At 43.5% G+C, this 24,183-nt stretch overlaps 1 protein-coding gene across 4 annotated transcripts in view; it reads left to right on the forward strand.

The window, feature by feature from the left end:
- RBFOX3 (RNA binding fox-1 homolog 3) overlaps positions 1-24,183 on the forward strand; it is an 86,671-nt gene that overhangs the window by 40,536 nt on the left and 21,952 nt on the right. For all 4 annotated transcript variants that reach the window (XM_032212133.1, XM_032212135.1, XM_032212134.1 and 1 more), the window contains exon 2: positions 22,299-22,556. In XM_032212133.1, the coding sequence (XP_032068024.1) occupies positions 22,299-22,556 (258 nt within the window). The remainder of the gene's footprint in view (positions 1-22,298; positions 22,557-24,183) is intronic.

The raw sequence follows: 24,183 nt of genomic DNA on the forward strand, positions 1-24,183 counted from the left end.
TGAAACGCCTGAACCGTTCCATTCGCTATAGGAGGTTCAAGATGCACTCCCTACACTCTATCTTGGAGGGGGTTAGACAAGGAGACTTTCTCACTTCCATAGACCTCACTGAGGCCTATCTGCACATCCCCATTGCCCAGGATCACCGTAGGTATCTCAGGTTCTGCTACATGGGTCACCACTATCAGTACCGGGCCCTCCCCTTCGGGCTGTCTTCGGCCCCGAGAGTATTCACAAAGGTAATGGCAGCGCTGGCAGCGCACCTGAGACAGGTCCCGGTGCGCATCCAATGTTACCTGGATGATCTGCTCCTGCAGTCATCTTCCTTTAGGGGCGCTCTGCGAGACCTAGACATCACCATGTCAGTCCTGAGGGACCATGGGTTTACAGTGAACCTAGCCAAGAGTCACCTCCACCCCTCTACTAGTCTGATTCACCTAGGAGCCAGAATAGACACCCAGGCGGGCATGGTCTTCCTGTCACCCGACAGACAGATAGCGCTTAGACAGCTAGCCTCCTCGATAGCCAGGAAGCGCAAGGTGTCCCTAGCCACTCTGTCTAAACTACTAGGCACCATGGTCTCCGCCATTGGCATCGTCCCGTGGGCTCGCCTCCACACCAGAGATCTCCAATGGTTCCTCTTGCCGTTCCAGCGAAGACGCACGAGCTGTTCGCAGACCAAGGTACTTCTCCCGCTAGACGTCTCCCGCTCCCTGGCTTGGTGGACATCCCCAGCGATCACAAAGGGCGAAACCTTCTGGACACCAGACCGCTTGACGGTAACGACGGACGCCAGTCTGAGTGGGTGGGGTGCCCATCTGCTGGCTCAGATGGCGCAAGGAGAGTGGACTCAGGCGGAAGGGACTCACAACATAAACTGGTTGGAGCTCAGGGCGGTCCGCCTGGCTCTGTTACGGTTCCAGAATTCGGTCAGGGGCCAGCACATATTAGTCCTCACAGACAATATCACCACCAAGGCTCACATAAACAGACAGGGGGGGACAAGATCAAGGGCCCTCATGAAGGAGGCCAAACGTCTGGGTCAGTGGGCCGAAAGGAACCTCCGGTCCTTGAGGGCAGATCACATAGCGGGGGTGGACAACACCAGGGCCGACTGGCTCAGCCGGGCCGAGGTGGACAACTCAGAGTGGAGGCTACAGCCTGCGATATTCGAGGAGGTGGCCGAGCGCTTCGGGCGCCCGGAAGTCGATCTGTTCGCCACTCTCCTCAACACTCAGCTCCCGAGGTTCTTCTCCAGGTACCGGACACGGGGGGCGGAAGGGACGGACGCTCTGCGGAGCTCATGGCCCAGGGGTCTTTTGTATGCCTTTCCTCCCTTGCCCCTGATTCCCAGGGTCATCCGGAAGATCCTTCAGGAGGGGGCGGAAGTGGTTCTGTTGGCTCCTCATTGGCCCCGGAGGCCTTGGTTTGCAGATCTCCAGTCTCTGTCGGTGGAGAGGCCCTGGAGAATTCCCCAGGAGAGGATATCCCTCAGCCAGGGGGCGCTGGAGCACCCGGATCCTCAATGGCTCCAGTTGACCGCTTGGCGGTTGAGCGGAGCATCCTGAGGAAAGACCTCTTCTCCCCCAGGCTGATAAGGACTATCCAGGCCGCCCGCAGGCCCTCCACAGAGCGCATCTATGGCTCCACGTGGCGGGCCTTTGACTCTTGGTGCAACTCCCAGGGGTTCAACCCCATCCAGGCTACGGTGCCTCAGGTCCTGGACTTCCTCCAGGATAGAGGGTTAGCTCCTAACACAATTAGGAGACAGGTCTCAGCCATCTCATCAGTTCTCCTGTGTGGCAGAAACCAGAGCCTGACGCACCACCCCATGGTCAGGCAATTCCTTAAGGGGGCCTCCAACCTCAGACCACCTACGGTACACAGGTACCCTTCCTGGGATTTACACAGGGTATTGGACGCTCTAACGGGCGCCCCATTTGAGCCATTACAAACAGTTTCCCTTAAGTTCCTGACCCTGAAGGTGGCTTTCCTGGTGGCCATCACTTCCGCCAGGCGGATATCCGAACTGCAGGCGCTGTCCACCAGGGAGGATCTCTGTGTCTTTCACCAAGATAGGGTGGTGTTACGGCTGGATCCATCCTTCATTCCCAAGGTGTGCTCCTGCTTCCATCGGGCCCAGGAACTGATTTTGCCCAACTTCTGTCCAGACCCTTCTCACCCATTGGAGAGGAAGTGGCACACTCTGGACGTTAGGAGGGCTCTGAGGATTTACCTCAGGAGAACCAGGCCAAACAGGAAATCCGAAGCCCTGTTTGTCTCCTTCCAACCAGGATCCCTGGGTAATAAGGTAACTTCCACCACTATCGGCAGGTGGTTGCGAACCTGCATTGCCACTGCTTACCAATCGCAGGGGTTACAGACACCAAATCATATCACAGCCCACTCCACACGGAGTGCAGCCACATCCACGGCCTGGGCCACACAAGCATCCCTGGCCGAAATCTGCAGGGCAGCCACGTGGGCTTCCCCCTCTCCCTTTGTTAGGAACTATAAGTTGGACTCCTTTGCCTCGGCAGAGGCCTCGTTCGGCCGCAGGGTGTTGCAGGCGGTTCACAGGGCAGGACCCGTGCCTCAACAGGCCTGAGTGGGGGACATATGGCCTCAGGGATCTCCCTCCCTAGGGACGTGCAGGCTTTGGTACGTCCCATCCTGGATACTCCTCCCCCCTCACTATGGAGAAAGGGCGTTGGTACTTACCTGATACGCCTCTTCTCATAGTGGGGGGAGGAGTATCCAGTCCCTCCCTGACTATGTTTGTACAACTAAGTGTTATGTTCATGGTTTATATTGTTATTTAATTATTGATGTTGAAGACAATAAAAGCAAAAAAACTGAATCAAGAGTCTGGAGTGAATGATGCAACGAGTCGGAGAGAGTTCTTCGTCATAAAACTGGGCAGGCTCACTTCCAGGGGGCGGAGCCCAAAGAGCTTATCTGACTCAAACCAATCACGAGAGGATAAGGTCAACCCATCCTGGATACTCCTCCCCCCACTATGAGAAGAGGCGTATCAGGTAAGTACCAACGCCCTTTTACAGTATCCTTCCCCCAAGAGTGGGGTGCAAATGGAGATTTTATAGTATCCTTCCCCAAAGAGTGGGGTGGAAATGGGGATTTTACAGTATCCTTCCCCTGGAGTGGGGAGGGAATTAAGATTTTAGGGTATCCTTCCCCCAAGAGTGGGGTGGAAATGGAGATTTTACAGTAACCTTTCCCTGCAGTGTGGTGGAAATGGGGATTTTACAGTATCCTTCCCCCAAGAGAAGGGTGGAAATTGAGATTTTACAGTGCAATGGGGATTTTGCTGTATCCTTCTACTACCATGCCCACCAAGCCAAGCCAAGCCCAGATAACCAGTAGTAAAAATTTTAAAACTCATCACTGATTCAGTCCATTCAGTCCATACATGTATGTAGCATTATTCTTTTGCCAGGAGATTTTTTTCACTTGGAGCTACAGATCAGGCCAATGAGATGCTTTGGAGATCAGGAGAGTCTAATAAGAGATTGATCCTTAGGACAGTGAGTGCTGCTGAGGCGGGCCAAGGGATTAACGGAGATTATTTGTATTTCACAAGAGAAATTTGAGCCTGCAGCAACAACATTAGATGTGGAATGGGGCACAGTTGTATTTTTATCTGTCTGGTTCCTTGCCCACCAACCAACCACCCCACTTTCTCCTTCCGTTCTGCAGTTAAAGAAGCTTCCATGTTCTCTAGAAATTATGGAAATGCTGAATGCTGCTTTCTGAATATACTCCATGCCCACCATTTGCCATCATATGCCGTCTTCGCTCTCTGGTTACTGTGGTTTCCAGTAACTTAACTATCCCTTCCAACTCTGCTATTGTATTGATGCCAAATCAGTCAGTCAATCAATCTGGGCGACACATGCAAAAGCCATTTCCCCCCCTGAAATACAGTTCCTATTTATGCTATCGCCTCTAATTCTAGACTGTCAACCCACCACTAGTTATACTGACAATCACTAATTTCAAAATATTTAGTAGTTCTGCCCAATGTATCTGTCATGTAAGCTGAATGAACCGTAGTTTTCAGTGGAGATGGCAAAGAGACCTTTTTCTACAGAACAAGGAAGCAGATTCAGAAACGAAAGGAAAAAAGCCAGAAAAATTGGGAGAGAAAACTATGACACACCAGAATGTGTTTTGGTCTGGCTTTATGCTAGAAAACCTGGTTAATTCAAAAACAATATATAGGCATTGCAAATATGTCTGTGAAATATTGTTCATAAATGCAATATGTTGGAAGATATCCATCAGCACTTCAGGCAGAGATAGTCTGATTTTGTATGGTCTAAGTTGAATTCATTGGTTAAAAATTGAGTAATGGTGAAATTAAGGAAAATTATAAAATTTTAATAGCCTGATTCATATTTTTCCATTTTTGTTGTTGTTGCTGCTTCTGTTTATATTAGAATTAGACACAATTTAGATGGGGTGGACTTTTTCATGTTAAGTTTAGTTGAGGTATTTTTTTCAAAACATTCTTGTTTTCTGCAGTTTTTGTCTCCCCCCCCTTTTTTTTTTTCCTTTCTTTCGCAGAGAGTTATGTGTGTTTTCTGATTGTCTGGGCTTTTTTAATGAAACTGCTAATACTTTTGATTTTAAAAACAAATCAGGAGGAAGCCCTTCAATTCCAGTATTTATAGTGACATTCTTAATGCATACTTCTATATATTGACCAGCCATCCTTCCCATTCACAATTATGGACATTTCCTTCTTTATTTTTATAGATTTTAAGCAAAATGTTTCTTTACACCTTTTCATACATTCTCACAGGGCAATCCTGTAGGAGTCTACTCAGGAATAAATAAATTTGACCATGGTTTAGGTTTAAACAAAGGCCATCTCTTTGTTATGCCTTATACCTTACCCCAGCTTAAAACAGTTATGTAAAACAATCTATTATTGTTGCATAATGTTCCTGCCTCCTCAGTTTATTTCGTTTCTGTTCACAGAGAGTAAGAAACTGTTAATTATGTCACTTTCAATGATGCAGCTTTCATTTATTTTCTACCTTCCTAAATAAAGAGTGGAGTGAAATGTCACCTGCCATTTAATTTTTTTGTTTCACTTTATTTAAGTCTGTATTTTTTGATATAAATCTTGTGACTTCAGGGGACAATAAGAATACTAGAAATTGACCTATCTGTTTTATTTTTAGTACCTGGCAATCCAAAATGTTGACATTATATACTAGTTAGTTTAGTTTATTGATCAGCCCATAGACCAGTGATGGCGAACATTTTCAGCACTGAGTGCTGAAAAGGGAGCGCGCCAGGGGTGGGTTCCTGCCAGTTCTAACCTCTTCTATAGAAGAGGTTCCACAAATCTACCGTGCCGTTTAGAACCGATTCCAGCTCCCTCCCCCCGCCTGTCCGCACCATGCTTGTCCCGCCCACCGTTCACTGATTGGCTGTCTCACCAATCGTCCCGCCCACCTCTAAGAGTCCTATCTAAACCTTTAAGTCTTAAAGCTGTCAAGTTTGAACACTCCTGAGGTTTTTTTTCCTAAAGGGTTAGGGGTGCAAGGGTCTTGTAACTTGGCAGCTTTAATACTTGCGTACTTCAAATGCCAGAGTTTCTGAGCCAACATTTTGGTTGCTAAGCAAGAGCGTTGTTATGTGAGTTTCACCACAGTTTACAATTTGGCCGCGCTCACCCAGTCACATGACTGCCAAGCCATTCCCACTCGGTCACATGGCTGGCAAGCCACTCCCACCCAGTCATATGGCCAGAAAGCCACTCCCACAAAGCAGGCCACACCTACAGAAGAGGTTCTAAAAAAATTTGTAACCCACCACTGGAACATGTGCACATGCTCATCTGAGCCACAACTTGGAAGAGGAGCTGCCCAGGGGGCATATGGATTTCCGGTTTCCGATGTGCACCAGCAAGCTAGTCTTCTGGTTACTGACTCACATGCATGCACGACAATCAGCTGGCCCCCATGCATGCTCACACCAGGAAACGGAAGACCAGATCTTCCAGTTTCCGGCACTGCTGCATGCACAAAGGCCAGGTGAATATCGTCTGTGCATGCACGCCAGAAACCTGGAAAAGGATGGAAGGAGAAACTTTCTTCAGGTTGAGCTTGACTTCTTAGGAATTTGTGGACATATCCATGTAATCTTCTTAATGTCAAGATGTCTGAACATTCTTCCAGGATCTTTTTTCAACTCTCCAGCCTTGCTCCGGGATTTTCTAATGCTTTCCCATCAAATTATTAGGTATTCTGAGTCTATTTATCTATTCAAGAAAGACCAGCGCTTCTCAACCTTAGCAGGGGTGGGTACTAGCCGGCGTTACTGCCAGTTCACTTGTGAGCGTGCTTTGCGGGAGGCGCACGCTACTAGCGCGCACATGCACAATTTAATAGAGATTGTTCTGTGCATGTGCAGAACTCAAAAACAAGGTGGCGGTGATGACTGGGGTGACCAGGGAACCAGCTTGGAGGCGTGGGAAGTCTGGGTCACTGCCGATTCTGCGACCCAGGCCGGCATGCCACTACGGATTCGGCCAAACCAGTAGGAACCCACCACTGAACCTTAGCCATTTTAAGATGTGTGGATTTCAACTCCCAGAATTCTCCAACCAGCCTTCCTGGCTGGGGAGTTCTGGGAGTTAAAGTCCACACATTTTAAAATGGCTAAGGTTGAGAAACACTAAGTTAGGCTATGGTTAGTTGGGTGCTGATCCCTGCTGCAGGCCAAAGTGGAGCATAATAGATGAATTCACTTCAGCAAAAAACCCAGGATGGTGTTATGGAAAAAGTCCTCGTGTCCAATGTATTAATTTGAATGTAGGCAGATTCACAACCTTAATTATTTTCCTTTTTTTAAAAAAACACAACAACTTAAAAACATGATTAAAAATAACGTCTTTCTCCTTATTCAATAAGAAAGACTGGAACAATAAACAAATTTCCAAATATTTTCAAAGCTGATATGGAGGCGAACGTCTATAAGGAGATTCGTGTCTGCCTTCATTCCAGTCTTATCTGGTGGACTCTGCTGAACTGTCTGGGTGTTTTGATGCATCTGGAAATGTTAATTCCATCTCTCTCATTTGGGTACATCGCTTAAGTGGCTTAGTTATCTTCAGCAAACATGGCATTGAGTTTTGTCATGGCCCAGTCCTTTTTGCATAGCAATCTCATTTGGGTAATTAGAATAGAACTGTGCCGAATACTTGCAGCTGATTTTTTTTTTAATTCTCTATGAGTTTCCCAGTCCCTCAATCTTCGGTAACCCAGATTGACTGCTCCTCCTGCACGTCTTCCATCATTTTTCATTTGAGTGATCTTACTGAATTGAGATATAAAGTTAATTCAGAGGGAGGGCAAGCACCGGCCTCAGTGTAAATTATCTTTATTTCCTTTTTTGTCGTGAAGCCAAATCTGATTGGCCAAGTGAAGTTGTTCCTAGGAATAGACATTTAGGTTAGGTTTAGGTTTAGGTTTATTGGACTTATATACCGCCCTTCTCCCAAAGGACTCAGGGTGGCGTACAACATAAAAACACATATTACAAAAGGTAAAAGAAAGATTAAACAGAATAGACATTTAAATAAATGGTACTAGAGTAGCAACCATTTCAATATGTAGGATTATTCTGGATGCCAAAATAAAGATAAGTCAAGACAAAAGAACATTCTGCCACTACTTGAATGCTCTGTACTATGGGGGGCCCTGAACATGTTCATAGGGAGTCCGATTGAAAGCACGGCACCAGAGAACTGACGATGAAGTGATAGTGATGTCTGCAAATTGTAAAGATAGCTGCAGAGTAGAAGGGATCATTTTGTCATAATTACACATGAAAGAGAATTCTGGGTTGTACAGCTGTTCCAGAAATATTGGAAGGGTCTTCTTAATAAAGGTGAAGGGCAAAGGATGCATTTCTACTTCCCACAGTTACTTTATTTGAAAACACTAGTTGCCTATTTCTTATTCAAGTCCTGCATTTGGTGGATTGGTGTGTGTATAATATATATTGGTATATATATATTTCATAAAAGTGTGTTTTCTCTGAAATCCTGTTTGTGGCAATTTAAGACTCGACTCCGGTCGCCTGGCCCATGTAGTCATTTTTTAAGTCATTGGAGCAGGCAAATATGTCCCACTCAGTTTGGTTTTTTTGTGTTTAGTGATGAGTATCTATATTGTAAAGATGTGGCCAGGAGGAAATCAATTTCATGTTCATGGCTTGTTTTGTGTTTCCTTAGGTCAGGAGTGGTCAACAGAACAATCCATAGAGCTGCCTTTTATGGTTCCCTGCCTCCCTTTCCCTGCAATGTGTTCTCCAAAGTGCCCGTCCGCACTCTTCCTGCTTTTAATCCGACTCATTTCACATGATGCAACATCAGGAAGGTTTCTCTGCAACACATTAAAGTGATTGGAGAAAGTCTCCAAATGCGAGCAATGGTCTGGTAAACCACAGTGAAACATATTTACTTTGATTCTTTTGGCCCAGTTAGGTGGGATTTAGTAGGGAAGAAGAAAGCTGATGAGCCAAAGAAGCTGCCAGCATTTGCATTAGATATTGCATTATCCTTTTTTCCCCGGATGTTGCAGAGTAACCGCTTGCTGATGTTGCAGCTGGGGAAAATTGCAAGCACCTCTTCCTCCTCACTAGTGGCCCTGCATTCAAAATATTTTTTTAAATAATAATAATAATAATTATTATTATTCAATTGTATCACAGCGGCCAGTTGTTTCGCCAGATTTGGCATTGGTTACTAGTCGGGCCCCACCCAGGGGCCTAGGACGTCGTAACGTATTTTCGTAATATGCGTGCAGATCCAAGCAGTGCGGCTTTTTGCATTTGACTGATGGTGATTTTGTCAATTTTTAACTGTTTTAAATGTAATTCCAGTGCTTTTGGTATAGCACCCAGTGTGCCAATTACCACTGGAATTATCAGTGCTGGTTTGTGCCATAGTCGTTGAATTTCGATTTTTAAGTCCTGGTATCTTGCGATTTTTTCATGTTCCTTCTTGGCGACCCTGCTATCACCTGGTATTGCGATGTCTATGATTGTGACCTTACTTTTCTCAACCAGTGTGATGTCTGGTGTATTATGCGCCAGTATTTTGTCCGTTTGTATACGGAAATCCCACAAGATCTTGACCATCTGATTTTCGGTGACTTTTTCAGGCTGATGTTCCCACCAGTTTGTTGCTGTTTTAATATTATAATTTTTGCACAAATTCCAATGGATCATTTGTGCTACTGAATTGTGCCGCAATTTATAATCAGTCTGCGCGATTTTTTTACAGCAGCTGATATGTGATCAACAGTTTCATCAGCTTCTTTGCAAAGTCTGCATTTGGCATCATCAGAGGATTTTTCGATTTTGGCCTTAATGGCATTTGTGCGGATAGCTTGTTCTTGCGCAGCCAGGATTAGTGACTCTGTTTCTTTCTTTAATGTACCTGTTGTTAACCATAACCAAGTTTGTTCACTGTCCACTTTATCTTTTATTTTTTCCAGAAATTGGCCATGCAGTGCTTTGTTCTGCCAACTCTCCATTCTTGATTTTATCACATCTTTTCTGTATTCTTGTTTCGTCTGTTGGGCCTTCAGTAGATTTTTGTTCTTTACTTCGATTAATAGATGTTCTTGACTTTCTTTTAAATAATCAGCCAGTGCATGTTTTTCTTCTTCAACTGTTTGCTTCACTTGTAATAATCCTCTGCCACCTGATTTTCGGGGCAGATATAGTCTATCAGTATCACCACGTGGATGTAAACTGTAGTGCATTGTCATTAGTTTCCTGGTTTTTCGGTCCAAAAGGTCCAAATCAGCTTGTGTCCAGTTAACTATACCAGCTGTGTATCTTATAACTGGTATTGCCCAGGTATTTATGGCCTTGATTGTATTTCCACCATTCAATTTAGATTTAAAAATTTTCCTAACTCTGTTGGTGTACTCTCGCCTGACAATAGTTTTTACTTCTCCATGCTTGATGTTATCCAACTGCAGAATGCCTAAGTATTTGTAGGCTTCATTTTCTTTGCATTTAATTAATTGGCCATTGGGCATTTCAATTCCCTCACATGCAGTGATTTTGCCCCTTTTTATGGATACAGTGGCGCATTTTTCCATGCCAAACTGCATTGAAATATCGGTGCTGAATACTCGGACTGTGTTTGTCAATGATTGGATTTCTATTTCTGACTTTCCATAGAGTTTCAAATCATCCAAATCATATTATTATTATTATTATTATTATTATTATTATTATTATTATTATTATTATTATTATTATTATTATTATTATTACTCTTTGGAACCTAGAATCTGCGTTTTGCTTCAGTAGGGTGCTCGTAATTGATAACCCTTTTAAAAAATCTGCTAGGTTTCCTTTATCACCAACACTAGTTGCCAATCATATGTGACTTCTCTTTCCTAGACAGTACAGACTAGTGCTGTGATGGTGAACCTATGGCACACGTGCCAGCACCCCAGTTCAGCTGCACCACGCACGCATGCATGCCGCCTTTTGGCCAGCTGGCCTTTGGATCTGTGCCACGCATGCGTGGAGGGAACACGGGGGGAGGGGGTCATGCACGGATGCGCAGGGGATGGAGTATGGGGGGGGGTCGGGTGCATGCGTGCAAGCATGGGGCAGGGGCATGCACTGGGGGACGCACATTGCATTTTAGGGGTAAGGGCATGTGTGCGCTTTGGGCACTCAGTCCGTAAATGGTTAACCATCATTGGACTAGTGCATATGCTCAAATTTCTAAATTCCAGTAGATAACAAAATTATGGTACAGATAGTCCTCGACTTACAATAGTTCATTTAATGACCATTCAAAGTTACAACAGCACTGAAAAAAGTGACTTATGATCATTTTTCCCACTTGTGACCGTGGCAGCATCCCCATGGTCACATAATTTACGTTCGGATGCTTGACAACTGACTCACATTTATGATGGTTGCGGTGTCCCAGAGTCATGTGATCCCCTTTTGCATCCTTCCGACGAGCAAACTCAGTGGGGAAGCCATGTTCGCTTAACAACCGTGTCACTGACTTAACAACTGCATTGATTCACTTAGCAAATGCGGCAAGAAAAGTCCTAAAATGGGGCAAAACTAACCTAACACATTTCTCACTTAGCAACGTAAATTTTGCTCTCAATTGTGGCTACAAGTTGAGGACTACCTGTACTATCAATTGTAATGCATTTATTTGACAAAATGCAAATATATACATGTATATTTACTGTTTTCTAATAAAAACATGGAGAATAGAATAGAATAGAATAGTTTATTTGCCAAGTGTGATTGGACACATAAGGAATTTGGTGGATATGGTCTCAGGGTACATAAGGAGAATAAAATGCATTCATCAAGAATCATAAGGTACAACACTTAATGATAATAACTTACAGCAGTATTGAAAACAAACAACTGAGACTTGCTTATTTCTCCTCTACCATTATCACTAGGTTGTCTCAGATAAATATTTTAATGTGGTCTTCTTCCAGTAACGGAGCTCTTAATGCAGGGTGCCTTACAAGAGGGAAAAATATGAAAGATTCACAGGTAACCTGAACAAAGTTTACTTTTGGAGCTAGAGAGACCCAGGGAATCTGGAACGCCAAGGTGCATAGCTCGCAAAATTGCCAAATGTGGTCCCTCACTCCACAGAGCCCGAACTCAAGAACCAAAACACTTCTGAAATCAAGTCCTTTAAATCAGGGCAGGCAAGATTCCCAGTGGGGCTAGAATTCTTTCTCTCTTGCGAGCATTCCCGAGTGCAGGCATGTGCCAAAAGAAAAGTTAAGTGACACAAAGAAACATCAGACATTAAAAGGATTCTGTTCTCCTCCGACACAATTAGGGAAGGAGAACAGAACTTCCCCAAGGAGGAGTAGATTAGATAGATGGGATAAGGGAATTATATAAGAGCAGCACCCAGGCCTTCTTGGAACAAGTAATATTTCCTTTAGCTTTGCCTTGGATTTTGAATTCCTTGACTCCAGCGCCTCATCCATTAATTAAAACATGTTCAGTATATTCTGAAGGCATTGTACTCCCCCCCCCCCCCGTTAAACAAAATCTGGATAATAACCATAATTATTTAAAGCATTTCTGTATCACTTTCAGGCAGAGCACCACATTGCATGCAACACAAATATACACAACAAAAGCCAGAAGCAGTTCATTAAAAATGCAAGTACAGAAGGCAGCGCCATAAAACCTGAAAGATTGTTCATATATTATCAAGAAGATATCAATATTAAGTGACCGCATTGACTTTTCAGGATGATTTCTCCCCAGGCTGGTCTTCTGATAGTAATCCAGTTGCCAGTATAATGGAATCCATCCACCTTGTTGTTGGTCTTCCTCTTCTCTTTTCTTCCACCTTTCCCAAGAGCATAACCTTTTCAAAAGAGTTCGTTGGTTATATAACGTGGCCAAAATATGATAATTTGAACCTGGCATTTGTCCCTTAAGTGAGAACTCTGATTGATTTGTTCCATGATCCATTTGTTTGTTTTCTTGGCCAATTCTTATATCCTCAAGAGTCTTCCCCCAACACCAAAGTGCAAAAGCATCAATACTCTTTCTGTTCTGCTTCTTCAGAGTTCAGTGTTTGCTTCTGTGGAGTCTTGCAGGGTAAATCATTTGTTGTATAATTCTGTTCTTTGTGTAATACAGACACAGTACAGCATCTGAATGACTTTTTCAAGGTCTTTTTTTCTACCCTATCAAATGTTAGTCTCTCATGGTTCCTTCGCTATTCATAATCAGTTCTATTCACCACCTCAGTATCTCCAGAGTCAGTTCTAAACCAGGTTGCCAGTTCTGTTGCCACTAGCTTTGTCTTTTTATAGTCCTGTTATAGTCACTGGACTCCTCAAACTGGAATATACAGATAAACAAGAATGAAAACCTAAATCTAACCAAAATGTATAGCTGGGTGTTAAAACATCGCTTATATAATAATCTGCATTGTAGCCACTTCTTGCTGATCCCTTATTTTTGTCACCTACTGCGTAGTACTGCACAATATGCCTCTTTTAAACACCACTAGGGCTCAGATTCATTCCAAAATAATAGGTCAAAATTGTGTCTTCTATCAGTCTTCACTGCAGGCCCTTTCCCTTTCCATCTATCTGCGTGAAGAAAGCAGCATAAAAGGGATAAAGCTATGATTAATCTTACGACAGGAACATAACTCTTATCTAACTCAAGGCTTATGGTTTCAAAAGCCATGGAAGGTATGTTTTTTTTTCTTTCTTTTTTTTTGCAGATAATGTTCTCAATTAGCTCTTACCCTATCTCCGTTCCATTGTACAGGAGTCAGATAAAAATATTTATTTGTGAAAAATATTTGAGAAAGAAGTCTCATTCCTTTTGAGACTTTACAAAATTGTCTGCCTATACTATGAACAACTACCCAGTGTTCTTCCAGTAACTTATTGGACTTTGTTAGATTCTCTTCCAAATGGGGTTGGTCACAAGAGGCACACATCTTGAGAAGTAAATCTAAATCTATAATAGGATAGATCGTGTGACAGATTTCAGCATTTTCTAATTCTAAGATTTCAGGGGGAAGCTATCCCATGGGACATCAAATACGTTTCTCAACAGAACTGCAAGATTTTATTTGATGCAGGCATTAAGTAAGACAGTTTTCCCAATATAGCACCTTTCAACTACATAGCAAATGTGTCCCTTAGAGTGGCCTCCCTAAGTGCCATTTTTGCTGGGAATACCAGGAGTTGTAGAGCTGGAAATAGTGGGATAAAGCTCAAGTGTAGATAACATTTTCAGTGGCTAAGAAATGGGATTTTTGTTTTCAACTGTCATCTGAGGAAAATAAAACACCTCCTTCCCTTCACAGGAAACTAGTTGCTGCCATCCAGAGGAACGTGTGGCTTATATATTTGATGGCCACTCAGCCGCCTTCTCCTGCATTTTTCCAGTATAACAAAATATTTAAGTAACGGAATGCAATTCTGTATATTTCAAACACATTTTACAAATTAACAATTCTGAAATTTTCTTAATGTAATTGAAAGGTATAATATATGGCAGCACAGGTCTCTGGGATTCAGTTAGTGAGCCTTTCACAAACAGGGTGCCTTTCAAATATGTGTGTGTGTGTTTGTGTTTGTGTATACATACATACACACACTTAACTTCCAAGAATGTTGAAAAATAGCCCAGTTGACTGAAGAATTCTGGGACTTGCAATCCACACAACTAGAAAGCATCCAGATTGGTTTATTACTGATTTGCCTGCTATTGTTATTGCTTTATTAGACATATATTCCACCTTTCCTTTAGGGATTCAAGGTGATTTATGTGGGATCTCCCTTCGTTTTATCATCACAGTGTTAACCCTATGAGTAGGTTGGGCTGAGAGGAAGTGATTGGTCCGGGGTTACTCATTGATTGTTCATGGCTATCAACCTGAATCTCTACAGGTGCTAAAACCATCCCATCAAATGGATTGTTGCTATCATTTTCAGAGTGGAATGTTTGAGGATATTTTGATCAAGTGTGGCAATAGGCCAGTGGTGTCAAATTCAAAGCCTGCAGGCCAGATCCAGCCCATGGAGTACTTAGATCTGGCCCCTGGGGCTGCCCTGGAAACAGCAAAGGATCGCCCATAGTGTCTCTGCCAGTGAACACAGAACTGGCAGAGGGCTACAGGAGACTGTCACAACCGAAAACTGAGCTAGAGATAATGGATCCCTCTGGCCCCATCCGGGCCACCACAGATGCCCCCGACACAAGTGACATTGAGCTGGCCACCCCCACCATGTCCACCCCCATCCATCCCCCCGAGGTCAAACACAACCGTGATGCGGCCCTCAGTGAAATCGAGTTTGACACCCCTGCATTAGACTATTGAGATTTAGTACCATGGAGAGCACCTACAAAGTATTGAGTTAAGCGAGATACCAGATTCATTGAAATGCCTGAATATTAGTTTGCAATAGGATTGAACAACCTTTATTCACTCATGCGTACAAGTGCATGTACGTTCACACGCTTCGTCCCTCTTCTTCCCGTCTCTGTCTTAGAGGCTCATTCGAACCAGGAATTCATTTGCTTCTGGCCAGCTAATTCGGCTGATCAATTAACTGGTGGATAGGTTTTCCTGCATTTCTTTTTCAGCCCATAGTCTGCTTCCTACTCCCTAATTATTTTCTGCATAGTTTACATGAAGCCGTCCCTCCCTCTCTCAAGGGAGAATTTCTGGAAATTCAGAATGTTATGCAGATATGCACTAACGCTAGAATATGTTCTTGAGACTCTGGGTTTCAGAGACATTATGAACTGCCAGCACTTTGAGAGAAGAGTTATTCAAGCTTGAAGAAAGGAATAGAGCTGCCTTCCTTGGACCCAGGGATGGAGACCTAATTATCTGCTGGAGTTCCCTTCTATACATGCCTTTATTGAGGTCATTGCTTTAGACATGGTCTCCTGGAGAGCTTCAAGGACCAATTATTTCTGCCTGAATAAGTTTTCCTTGGCTAAGGAGTGGGTGGTAGGTGGTCAGAAAGCTACATACATTTTAAAGGGAAACTATCTCCGGTATCAAAGGTGTCTCCCCAGTGAAGACTGCTAATTTGGGACACTAAGATCAGCTTTCTGTAAAACTACTGAGCTTAGTCATCTACTACTTCTCCAGTGTATAGCATGATTAGTGTAAAATAGTGCTGCCAGGAGCCCCTCCTAAACGTATATTAGCACCTACCTTCCCTTTTCCCCATTCCCAATGAAGCCTGACTCCCAAGCAGGAAAAACCCAAGGAGTAACAAAACAATTTCGCAGGTTCAGAAATGGCTTTTCCCCCTGCCCAACTTTCACCGTCACAGCTTTGCTACATCCTCCAGGGTGTGATTGGGAATAAAAGAGCCTAAAGACAGAGCCTGGAGCGGAAAGGTTTCTCTCTTCAAGCAAGGAAAGCCTGCTTGCCCAAGCCTGTCCCACTGTGATGTTGCCTTGTCATAAATTAACCACACACACAATTAAAGAGCCTGTCTCAGCTCCAGGAGCTGTGGATGTATTTCATCCCAAGAGAGAGAGAAAGGCACTGTGGTATACAGCTATAAAGCATCTGAATGCGGAATCTGGGCTCTTAGCAGAGGGCTGGTGGCTATTTGTCAGCACAAGGCGAGGAATAAGGGATTGAAAGGAGGCAGGGGTGTGGGGAGCAGTCAGGTATGAAGCTGTGTTGGTGGGCAAGGGAGAGAAAAGTGTATCTGCAGAGGAGGAGGATGGCTCGATGTGGGATATTAGGACTATGAGGCACTGTGGATGCGTGTTTGAGAACCAATCTGGCACAGTGGTTAAGATGCTGGACTAGAATATGGGAGATCACTTGTTCTAGTCCTTTTGACATGGAGATTGGCTGAGGGACTTTGCCCAACCCACCTCAGAAGCAGGGGCAGGTTGCTCCCAGCATTACTGCTGGTTTGGTGGGTGCAAAAATTTTGCGTGCCCATTTCCACACAAATAGGTCTGCACATGCGCAAAACATTAAAAGAAGAACCAAATGCGCAGAACCAAAAATCAAGATGGCAGCCTCATAGGAGAACCGGTTCAGGGGCGTGGCAGGCCTGGGTCACTGCCAGTTCCAGCGACCTACTGGTTCAGCCAAACCGGTCCAAACCGGTAGGAATCCACCTCTGCTCAAAAAGTTGTTTTGAGGAAAATAGGAGGATCTTGAACAGTACAAAAAACGTGGATATGCATCAGTGGTGGGTTCCATTTTTTTTTACTACCTGTTCGCTCGTGCGCACACTTGTGTGTGATGCTTCTGCGCATGCATAGGAGCATCTGGATGGGTAGGCAGAGCCCCCCCACCCCCGCTACTACCGGTTCGCCCGATCTGGGCCGAACCAGGAGCAACCCACCTTTGATATGCATCCAGTAATAAATAAATAATATCTTTCGTGATGACTGTCACCTGAAGATCAATCGTCACATAAGCTGTCCCTAGCATATGAGTCACATTCCCATCAAATATTTCTAATGGTAACTAGTGGCTGAGAAGTTTTTTTTTTTTTTTTTTTTTTTTGGCATCGTGTGGGAGAGACAGAACAGCAATCAGTTACAATTAACATCAGGCAGAGAAGGTAGAAACATCTTCCATGTGTGAATCATAACTTGAAATTCCCTGATGACAGTTGACGTGGATGCATCAACCCAGGCTGGGTACTTTCGTGGGATTTGGAGAATTGGGACTCTCTTCCAAATCATTCATGTTGTCATGGATTTTGATTTCTGTGTCCACAAGAGTGAACAGGCAATTCAACTGGGTTGCCTTTTTGTTATACCTGATGTCTTGCTTGTGGTATCCCCATCAACTTCTGGTTCTCCCCAGAATATCGAGCAAAATAGATACAATTTCAACCCAATCCAACACAACTCCCACCTACCTATACTGACCATTTCTTTCTATCTGCCAAATTGGGTCTCCTATTATAGATGGGGTAATTTTCTACCGACTTGATCTTTATTGCCAAATGTTCAAGATGAACCAAGTTGCATTTTGTCAGTACTTGGAAAATAGAAGCCACTACTAGGACTCTTGACCATATGTATATGAATATTCCTTACTGTGTACAAAGTATTTCTCTCTCAATTTTATGTCCGTTAACAAGTACTATGTAAGTTTTAGGGCTAGCCAAAGGATTTATAGTCCAATAATTTTATTCAAAAATTTATTTAAGGAATATTTGAGCAGAGCGTTAATTTAAGCATATTAAAATAGTTGATGAGAGTTAACTTGTAACAAAAATTTGAAAAATAGTCTAGGTCAGGGAAAATTTATTATATTATGGGTGAGGGGCGATAAACCTCTATGAGTTACATAGCCTGCCCTATGGGAACAAGTAAAATGCTATTCAGATTTTTTTAGGGGAAGAAGGGGGTGTCCTGTGCCATTATAGAGAGGCTCATTTCGCAAAATCTTACAGATAGTCCTCGACTTACAACAGTTCATTTAATGACCGTTCAAAGTTACAACGGCACTGGGAAAAAAGTGACATGATGATTTTTTCACACGGCTGTTACAGCATCCTCATGGTCACATGATCAAAATTCAAACGCTTGGCAACTGGCTCATATTTATGATGGTCGCAGTGTCCCGGGGTCATGTGATCACTTTTTGCGACCTTCTGATGAGCAGAGTCAATGGGGCAAGCCAGATTAACTTAACAACCATGTTACTAATTTAACAATTGCAGTGATTCACTTAACAAGGATGGCAAGAAAGGTCATAAAATGGGGCAGAATTCACTTACCGTATTTTTCAGAGTATAAGATGCACCTTTTTCCCTCAAAAAAGAGGCTGAAAATCTGGGTGTGAATTCAGCATTTTTTTGCCTCCCGAAACTCCGCCCCTTCACCAAAATGGCCATGCAGAGCCTTTAGGAGGCTTTCAGAGAGCTCCTGGGAGCTGGCGAAGATTGAAATGAGTGAAAAATGGGCCGGTTTGCCTCTATGTATCCAAATGTTCAACCTAAATGTTGGAGATGTGGTTCTTGTGATGCTACATATTTTCATATATGGTGGACATGTCGTAATGTCAAGGCATTTTGGATAAAAATATGGTGGATCCTGCAAAACATCTTTAAAAGAAGGATAAAATTTACCCCCCAGTTGTTTTTACTGGGTATATGTATTGATTTTACAGCAGCAGAGACTAATTTGGTTCTGTATTTAATAACGGCAGCAAGACTCTTGGTGGCGCAGTATTGGAAGAAGAAAGATTTACCTACAATTCAAGAATGGACTTTGAAAGTTATGAACTTAGCCGAAATGGCCAAAATCTCAGCATATCTCAAAGAACATTCAAACGAGAGATATAAACGAGACTGGAAAAAATGGATTGATTACATAAAAAGTAAATATGGGACTAAGAAACTCCAGATAGCTTATGCTTAGTATCAGTAATAATTTAAATTGTTTAAAATTTGGGTAACAGTAAGAAGCTGAGTTCAATGTAGAGATATTTTAGACTGTGATTGTTCAAAAGTTATACCACGTATGGTCTTTGGGAAGCCGGGGGGAGGGAAGGGAGGTGAGGATTTAGGGGGAGGGGGGAGGGGGGAAATACAATATGTGTTAAATTCCATGATTGTATTTGTATACTGTGGCTTTTCAATGTTAGTGCGAAAATAGAACAAACCGAATATACTGGAAGGTAATAGATACCGAAGGAAAGAGTCGAGTGAAAGAAGAAGGAGGGTGGAGAGGGTGAGAGAGAGGAGGAGGAGAAGGGAGGGAGGGAATGGAGAGGGAGTGATACGGTTAAGGTTAGAAAGAAGGGGAGGGGAAGTAGGCGTAGAGGGGTGTGTGAGAAGGAAGAATGAAAGTTGGAGGGGGTTGAAAGAGGGTGTATGGCAGGCCAAGGTGGTATACTGGGTTTGTATTGTAGAGGGCATTTTCTATATAAGTGAGGGCCGTGTTTATTATTCAATGTTATATGCCCTGATTAAGCACAGTGAATATGTGACTGTATAGAATGAAAACATAATAAAATATATAAAAATTAAAAAAAAAAATGGGCCGGTTTTTGCTCGATTTTGCCCCCCCCCCCAGCCCCCAGGAGTACTCTATAAGCCTAAAGGCTACGCATGCAATTTTTTGACAAAAAACGGACCTGTTTTTGCAAAAAATGGGCCGTTTTTTTCTTGTTTGGGGGGAGGACGCCCCAGGAGCACTCTGCAAGCCCCCTAAAGGCTATTCATGCCTTTTTGGGGGGAAAAAACAGGTTTGTTTTTGTGAAAAACGGGCCGTTTTTGGGAGGTTTACAGAGTGAAAAAATGTTTTTTTTTTAATTTGCCTCTTCGAAACCTTGGTGCGTCTTATATCTGAAAAATATGGTAACAACTGTCTCACTTAGCAAGAGAAATGTTGGGCTCAATTGTGGTCGTAAGCTGAAATCACCTGAATTTTTCTTTTTGGTACATTTCAAGGGGGGTGGGAAACAATGATGAATAGCTAGTTAGTAATGATAAATAGCCTTGTTTAATGGTCTCAGCATCAGTTTTTGTTCCCATAGGGAAGGGGGTGGTTTAAATGATTTTTTTTTGCTCAAAACCAGTAATTAAAGCCTCTGGAACACTGGAACAATTAAGAAATGCTGTTCAAAGGTCAATAAATTGGCTATATGTAAACGGGGTAGTCATAAGTAAGAACAAACAATTTAGTGGTAAGTATCTGTAAATTGGACAATAAAAACCATGAATGTTGAGAAAGATGTTTATGAATGGGATTTAATTCTGAATAAACATTATAGAAAAATTAAATGGTGAAAGAATATGTTGTAGATAATATAGTGGTATATTCAGTGCTGGGTGGAATTTTGATTTTAATTCCACTTCCAGAAAATTGTGGAAAAACAGTGTCTCAGCAGTACTAAGCATATCTAGTGTAGAAGCAACCACAGACCTCTAATGTACAGTTGTGCTTGTTTCTCTTTTCTAACTTTCATTGAAATTAACACATTTTTGATGCAGTATTTAAGAAACTGAGTTGCTATCATTTAGCAAGTGCCATGTTCTTCTCTAGTTCAGAATCCCCTTCCCTTTTTTAAAACATGAAGATAGGCCAGTTTTAGGTGTTAATCAATGCATATCAATGATTTCGAATGAATAACTTTATCCTTATAAGAGAATGGGACATAAAGGTTTGATTTTTGCTGGAAGGCAGGAAGGGCAAAATAGCAGGAATAATAAAATCCCTGCAATATCTCATCTTAAATCAATACTTGGGTGACTGCCCCATGTATGTTTAGGAAGGAAGGACATTTCCACTTCCATTTGAAAGTATAATCTTTGGATTTAGTAGGCCCAACACTTAGAAATATGGCTGACCTTTGATTGAGATAATTGTTTATGTTAATACTCCGAAACACATACTGTGTCTTACAAAGATCTTGCTGCTTTCTTGGCCCCTTTGCTTCCCTTTCAGCTGGGATAAGCATGAACTGGGGGCTTTCCTCCTGTCCTAAAGGCAATTTTTCCATTTTTTTTCACCCAATTTACTTTCTCCCATCTCTAAAAAACAAATTGATACTCTGCTTAAGTCCACGGGTGTCCAGGTGATGTACCTGCAGTTTAGATGTACAAACATAAAAGTTGGTAGCTGTTGCAATTTGTCATGCCGATATATTTTTTTTAAAAATAGCTAATTCGCTTTTTAGAATATACCATATTTTTCAGAGTATAAGACATACTGGAGTATAAGACGCAGCCAAGTTTTGAAGAGGCAAATTTTTTAAAAAAAGTTTTTGCACTCTGCAAATATCCCAAAAATGGCCCATTTTTTGTGAAAATGGGCCCATTTCCCCCCCCCCAAAAGGCAGGTATAGCCTTTAGGGGGTTTGCAGAGGGGGGTGGCAAAAAATGAGCAAAAAATGGCCCGTTTTTCACAAAAACGGGCCCGTGTTTTGTAAAAAAAGGGGGGGACATGGGTAGCCTTTAGGAAGCTTATAAAGTGCTCCTGGGAGCTGGGGGGGATTGAGCAAAAAATGGGCCATTTTTTTTTTGCTCATTTTTGCCCTCCCCAGGCCCCAGAAGCTCTCTAAAAGCTTCCTAGAGGCTATCCATGCCCTGCACGGCCATTTTTATGAAGGGGATGGGGTTTGGGGAGACCAAAAAATGCTGTATTCAGTGTATAAGACGCACCCAGATTTTCAGCCTCTTTTTTGAGGGAAAAAATACTTATATTCTGAAAAATATGGTACATGAAAAAGAATGCTATAAAAGAAATACACTTTTGATCTTCCATGAAGTTGCTGGACAGGTTTTCTAGAGCAGGTTTTTATTTGCTCTACACATAATTTTTATCTTTTCCTTGTAATTCCAACTTGCCTTTGGTGAGATGCTTTTTATGTCTCTAATTCTCCCAGAAGAGAATGAGAGTCTAATCAAATCCATTGAAAACTAGAATAACGATGGGCACATCTACCCTGAAGATTTTATCGTCCTGTGTACACTGCTTCCACTCTGCTCCTATAAATTGATGTCCAGCAATTCTATGGCAGTTAAAAGGTTTGTGTTGAAAAGGTGCATTCTTTCTTGCCTTGGTGTTGGAAGCAATTACTGTTTTAGCCAATACTTAACGGCCTTGTGTTATGGGAAGATTAACTGGAATTCACCTGAGCTGAGAGAGAGTGAGGAGCTGATGAAGGTTCAAGCTCACAGCCTGGCTTGAGGTTGTCAGTCATGAATAAGGAGTATTTTTCTCTTGTCCTATCTCTGCAGGGCAATCAGGACGCCACGGCTCCGCCTGACGCAATGGCTCAACCCTATCCCCCGGCAACCTATCCACCACCCCCACAGAATGGTATCCCTCCAGAGTATGTTCCTCCACCACCACACCCACATCCAGCACAGGACTATTCGGGGCAGAGTACAGTACCCGAGCATGCCTTGACGCTCTACACCCCAGCACAGAGCCACTCCGAACAGCCAGGCACTGATGCCAGCACACAGTCCATAGCAGGCACACAAACGGTACCGGTAAGAGACTTTTCCCTACAGGGCTGACTTTGCTGTTGAGCCTGCCTGCATTTTGAGGGAGTGGGGCAGTTCAGGGAAGTAGACATCCAATGAAGAAGGAGAAAGGAGTGTCTCTTCCTGAAAAAAATGCAAGCTGGAAGGATGAAACTTTGCGGGAAGGTGTATAAAATTGGATGAGAAGAAATTTCTGTTGGAAAAAATGGACCCCTTGCTCATGATTGAGAGGCTGCATTATGGGGAGCAGGGAAGAGCGAGACTGCAGACCCTATGCCCCCTCTGCCTCCATTCGTAGTTTGTCTGCTTGGCCTTCTTTCCACTTCCATCTGAGGCCCAGAGATAGCAAAGAGCAGGGTGAAAATAAGAGAGTTCTTATGCAGCGGGAGGCCGATTTGGAGAAGCCATCCCAGCACCCTGATACCCCCATGGGCATTTGTGGCTCAGCACTTAAGTTTCCTGGCTCACTTTGTGTCCCTAATCACTTGTAATCTACCTGCTTGGCCGCTTGCCAATCCTATCGTGCCAATGATGTGGTTGTAATGCAGCTCAGCGAAGAAGCGCTGAGTGAGCAGTTCCCAGCTGCTCCTCAATCCCTGAGTGCCAGGCTGGCTGCTCGCCACCACGCAGCTCTGAGAGTGAGCTCGGCCTCCCCACCTAGTCCTGTGTATGCAAGAATGCATGCAAACCCAGGATGGCGCCAACGCATCCCCGGCCTCCTTTTCCCAAAGCTTGTGCGTTTGGGTCCACGCTGATTCTTGGTCTACTTTCTTGGGTGCTACTGCTGTTCTAGGTAGAGGGGTAAGAGTATGGCCCCTATTTTTTTTATAAATGGGAAGGTGAAGCTGAAGGATGGTGGCTTGTCCGAGGCCAAATTAAAGAGCTGAACCGGGGACGTTTGGTTTCACAGCTCATTTTCTTAGTCCCTAAGTGACAGCATATGCCACCACTCCCTGACTGGCTTCTCATATTGCACTAAACCATCATGTGATTTGTTTGTGTTTGGTTATCATGCATCTAAGTCATGGTTTATGGCTTGAATGTTGGGTAAACCCAGATCTTCGTTTTTTAATCAGCAAGCCACAGCTAAACAAACTGTGCAATAGCTCACTGTGTGAGCCTCGTCTCAGGATGACATTAAAAGTTGACCAGTAGCATCACTTTCATAGGAATGCATGTTCCCAAGTGCCTCTTGGGATCATGGGGACCCTGCAGCAGGAAAGCCCCGAGCTTTGGCCTTATCTTAGACAGGGAACAGGGAAATGGGGTCCAACAAGTGGGGGAAAAAAACATTGGGGAGAGCTAAGATGAAAGAGCCCCCTTGAAGTGATGAGTTCAGAACACCTGCAGAACTGGGGGCGTAAGAAGCAAAACCAAAGTGGAAGTGGGACACTGTGTGAATGGAAGGAGCCCTCCAAAAGTAGATCACTTCAGAGCTGTATCAATAACAATCTGCTCTCCAGGCAGAGAGGAAGTCTCTGGTGGATTGGGGGTGGGGTGGGGAATTCAGGGGTGGGTTCCAGCTTCTTTTACTGCCGTTTGCTCAGGGATGTGCTTCAGGGGCGCACACGATGCGTGCTATGCGCACATGCGCAGGAGCAATAAACAAGATGGCGGCACCTACGACATCACC

This window comes from Thamnophis elegans, chromosome 2 (assembly GCF_009769535.1).
Source record: "Thamnophis elegans isolate rThaEle1 chromosome 2, rThaEle1.pri, whole genome shotgun sequence".
Lineage (NCBI taxonomy): Eukaryota > Metazoa > Chordata > Lepidosauria > Squamata > Colubridae > Thamnophis > Thamnophis elegans.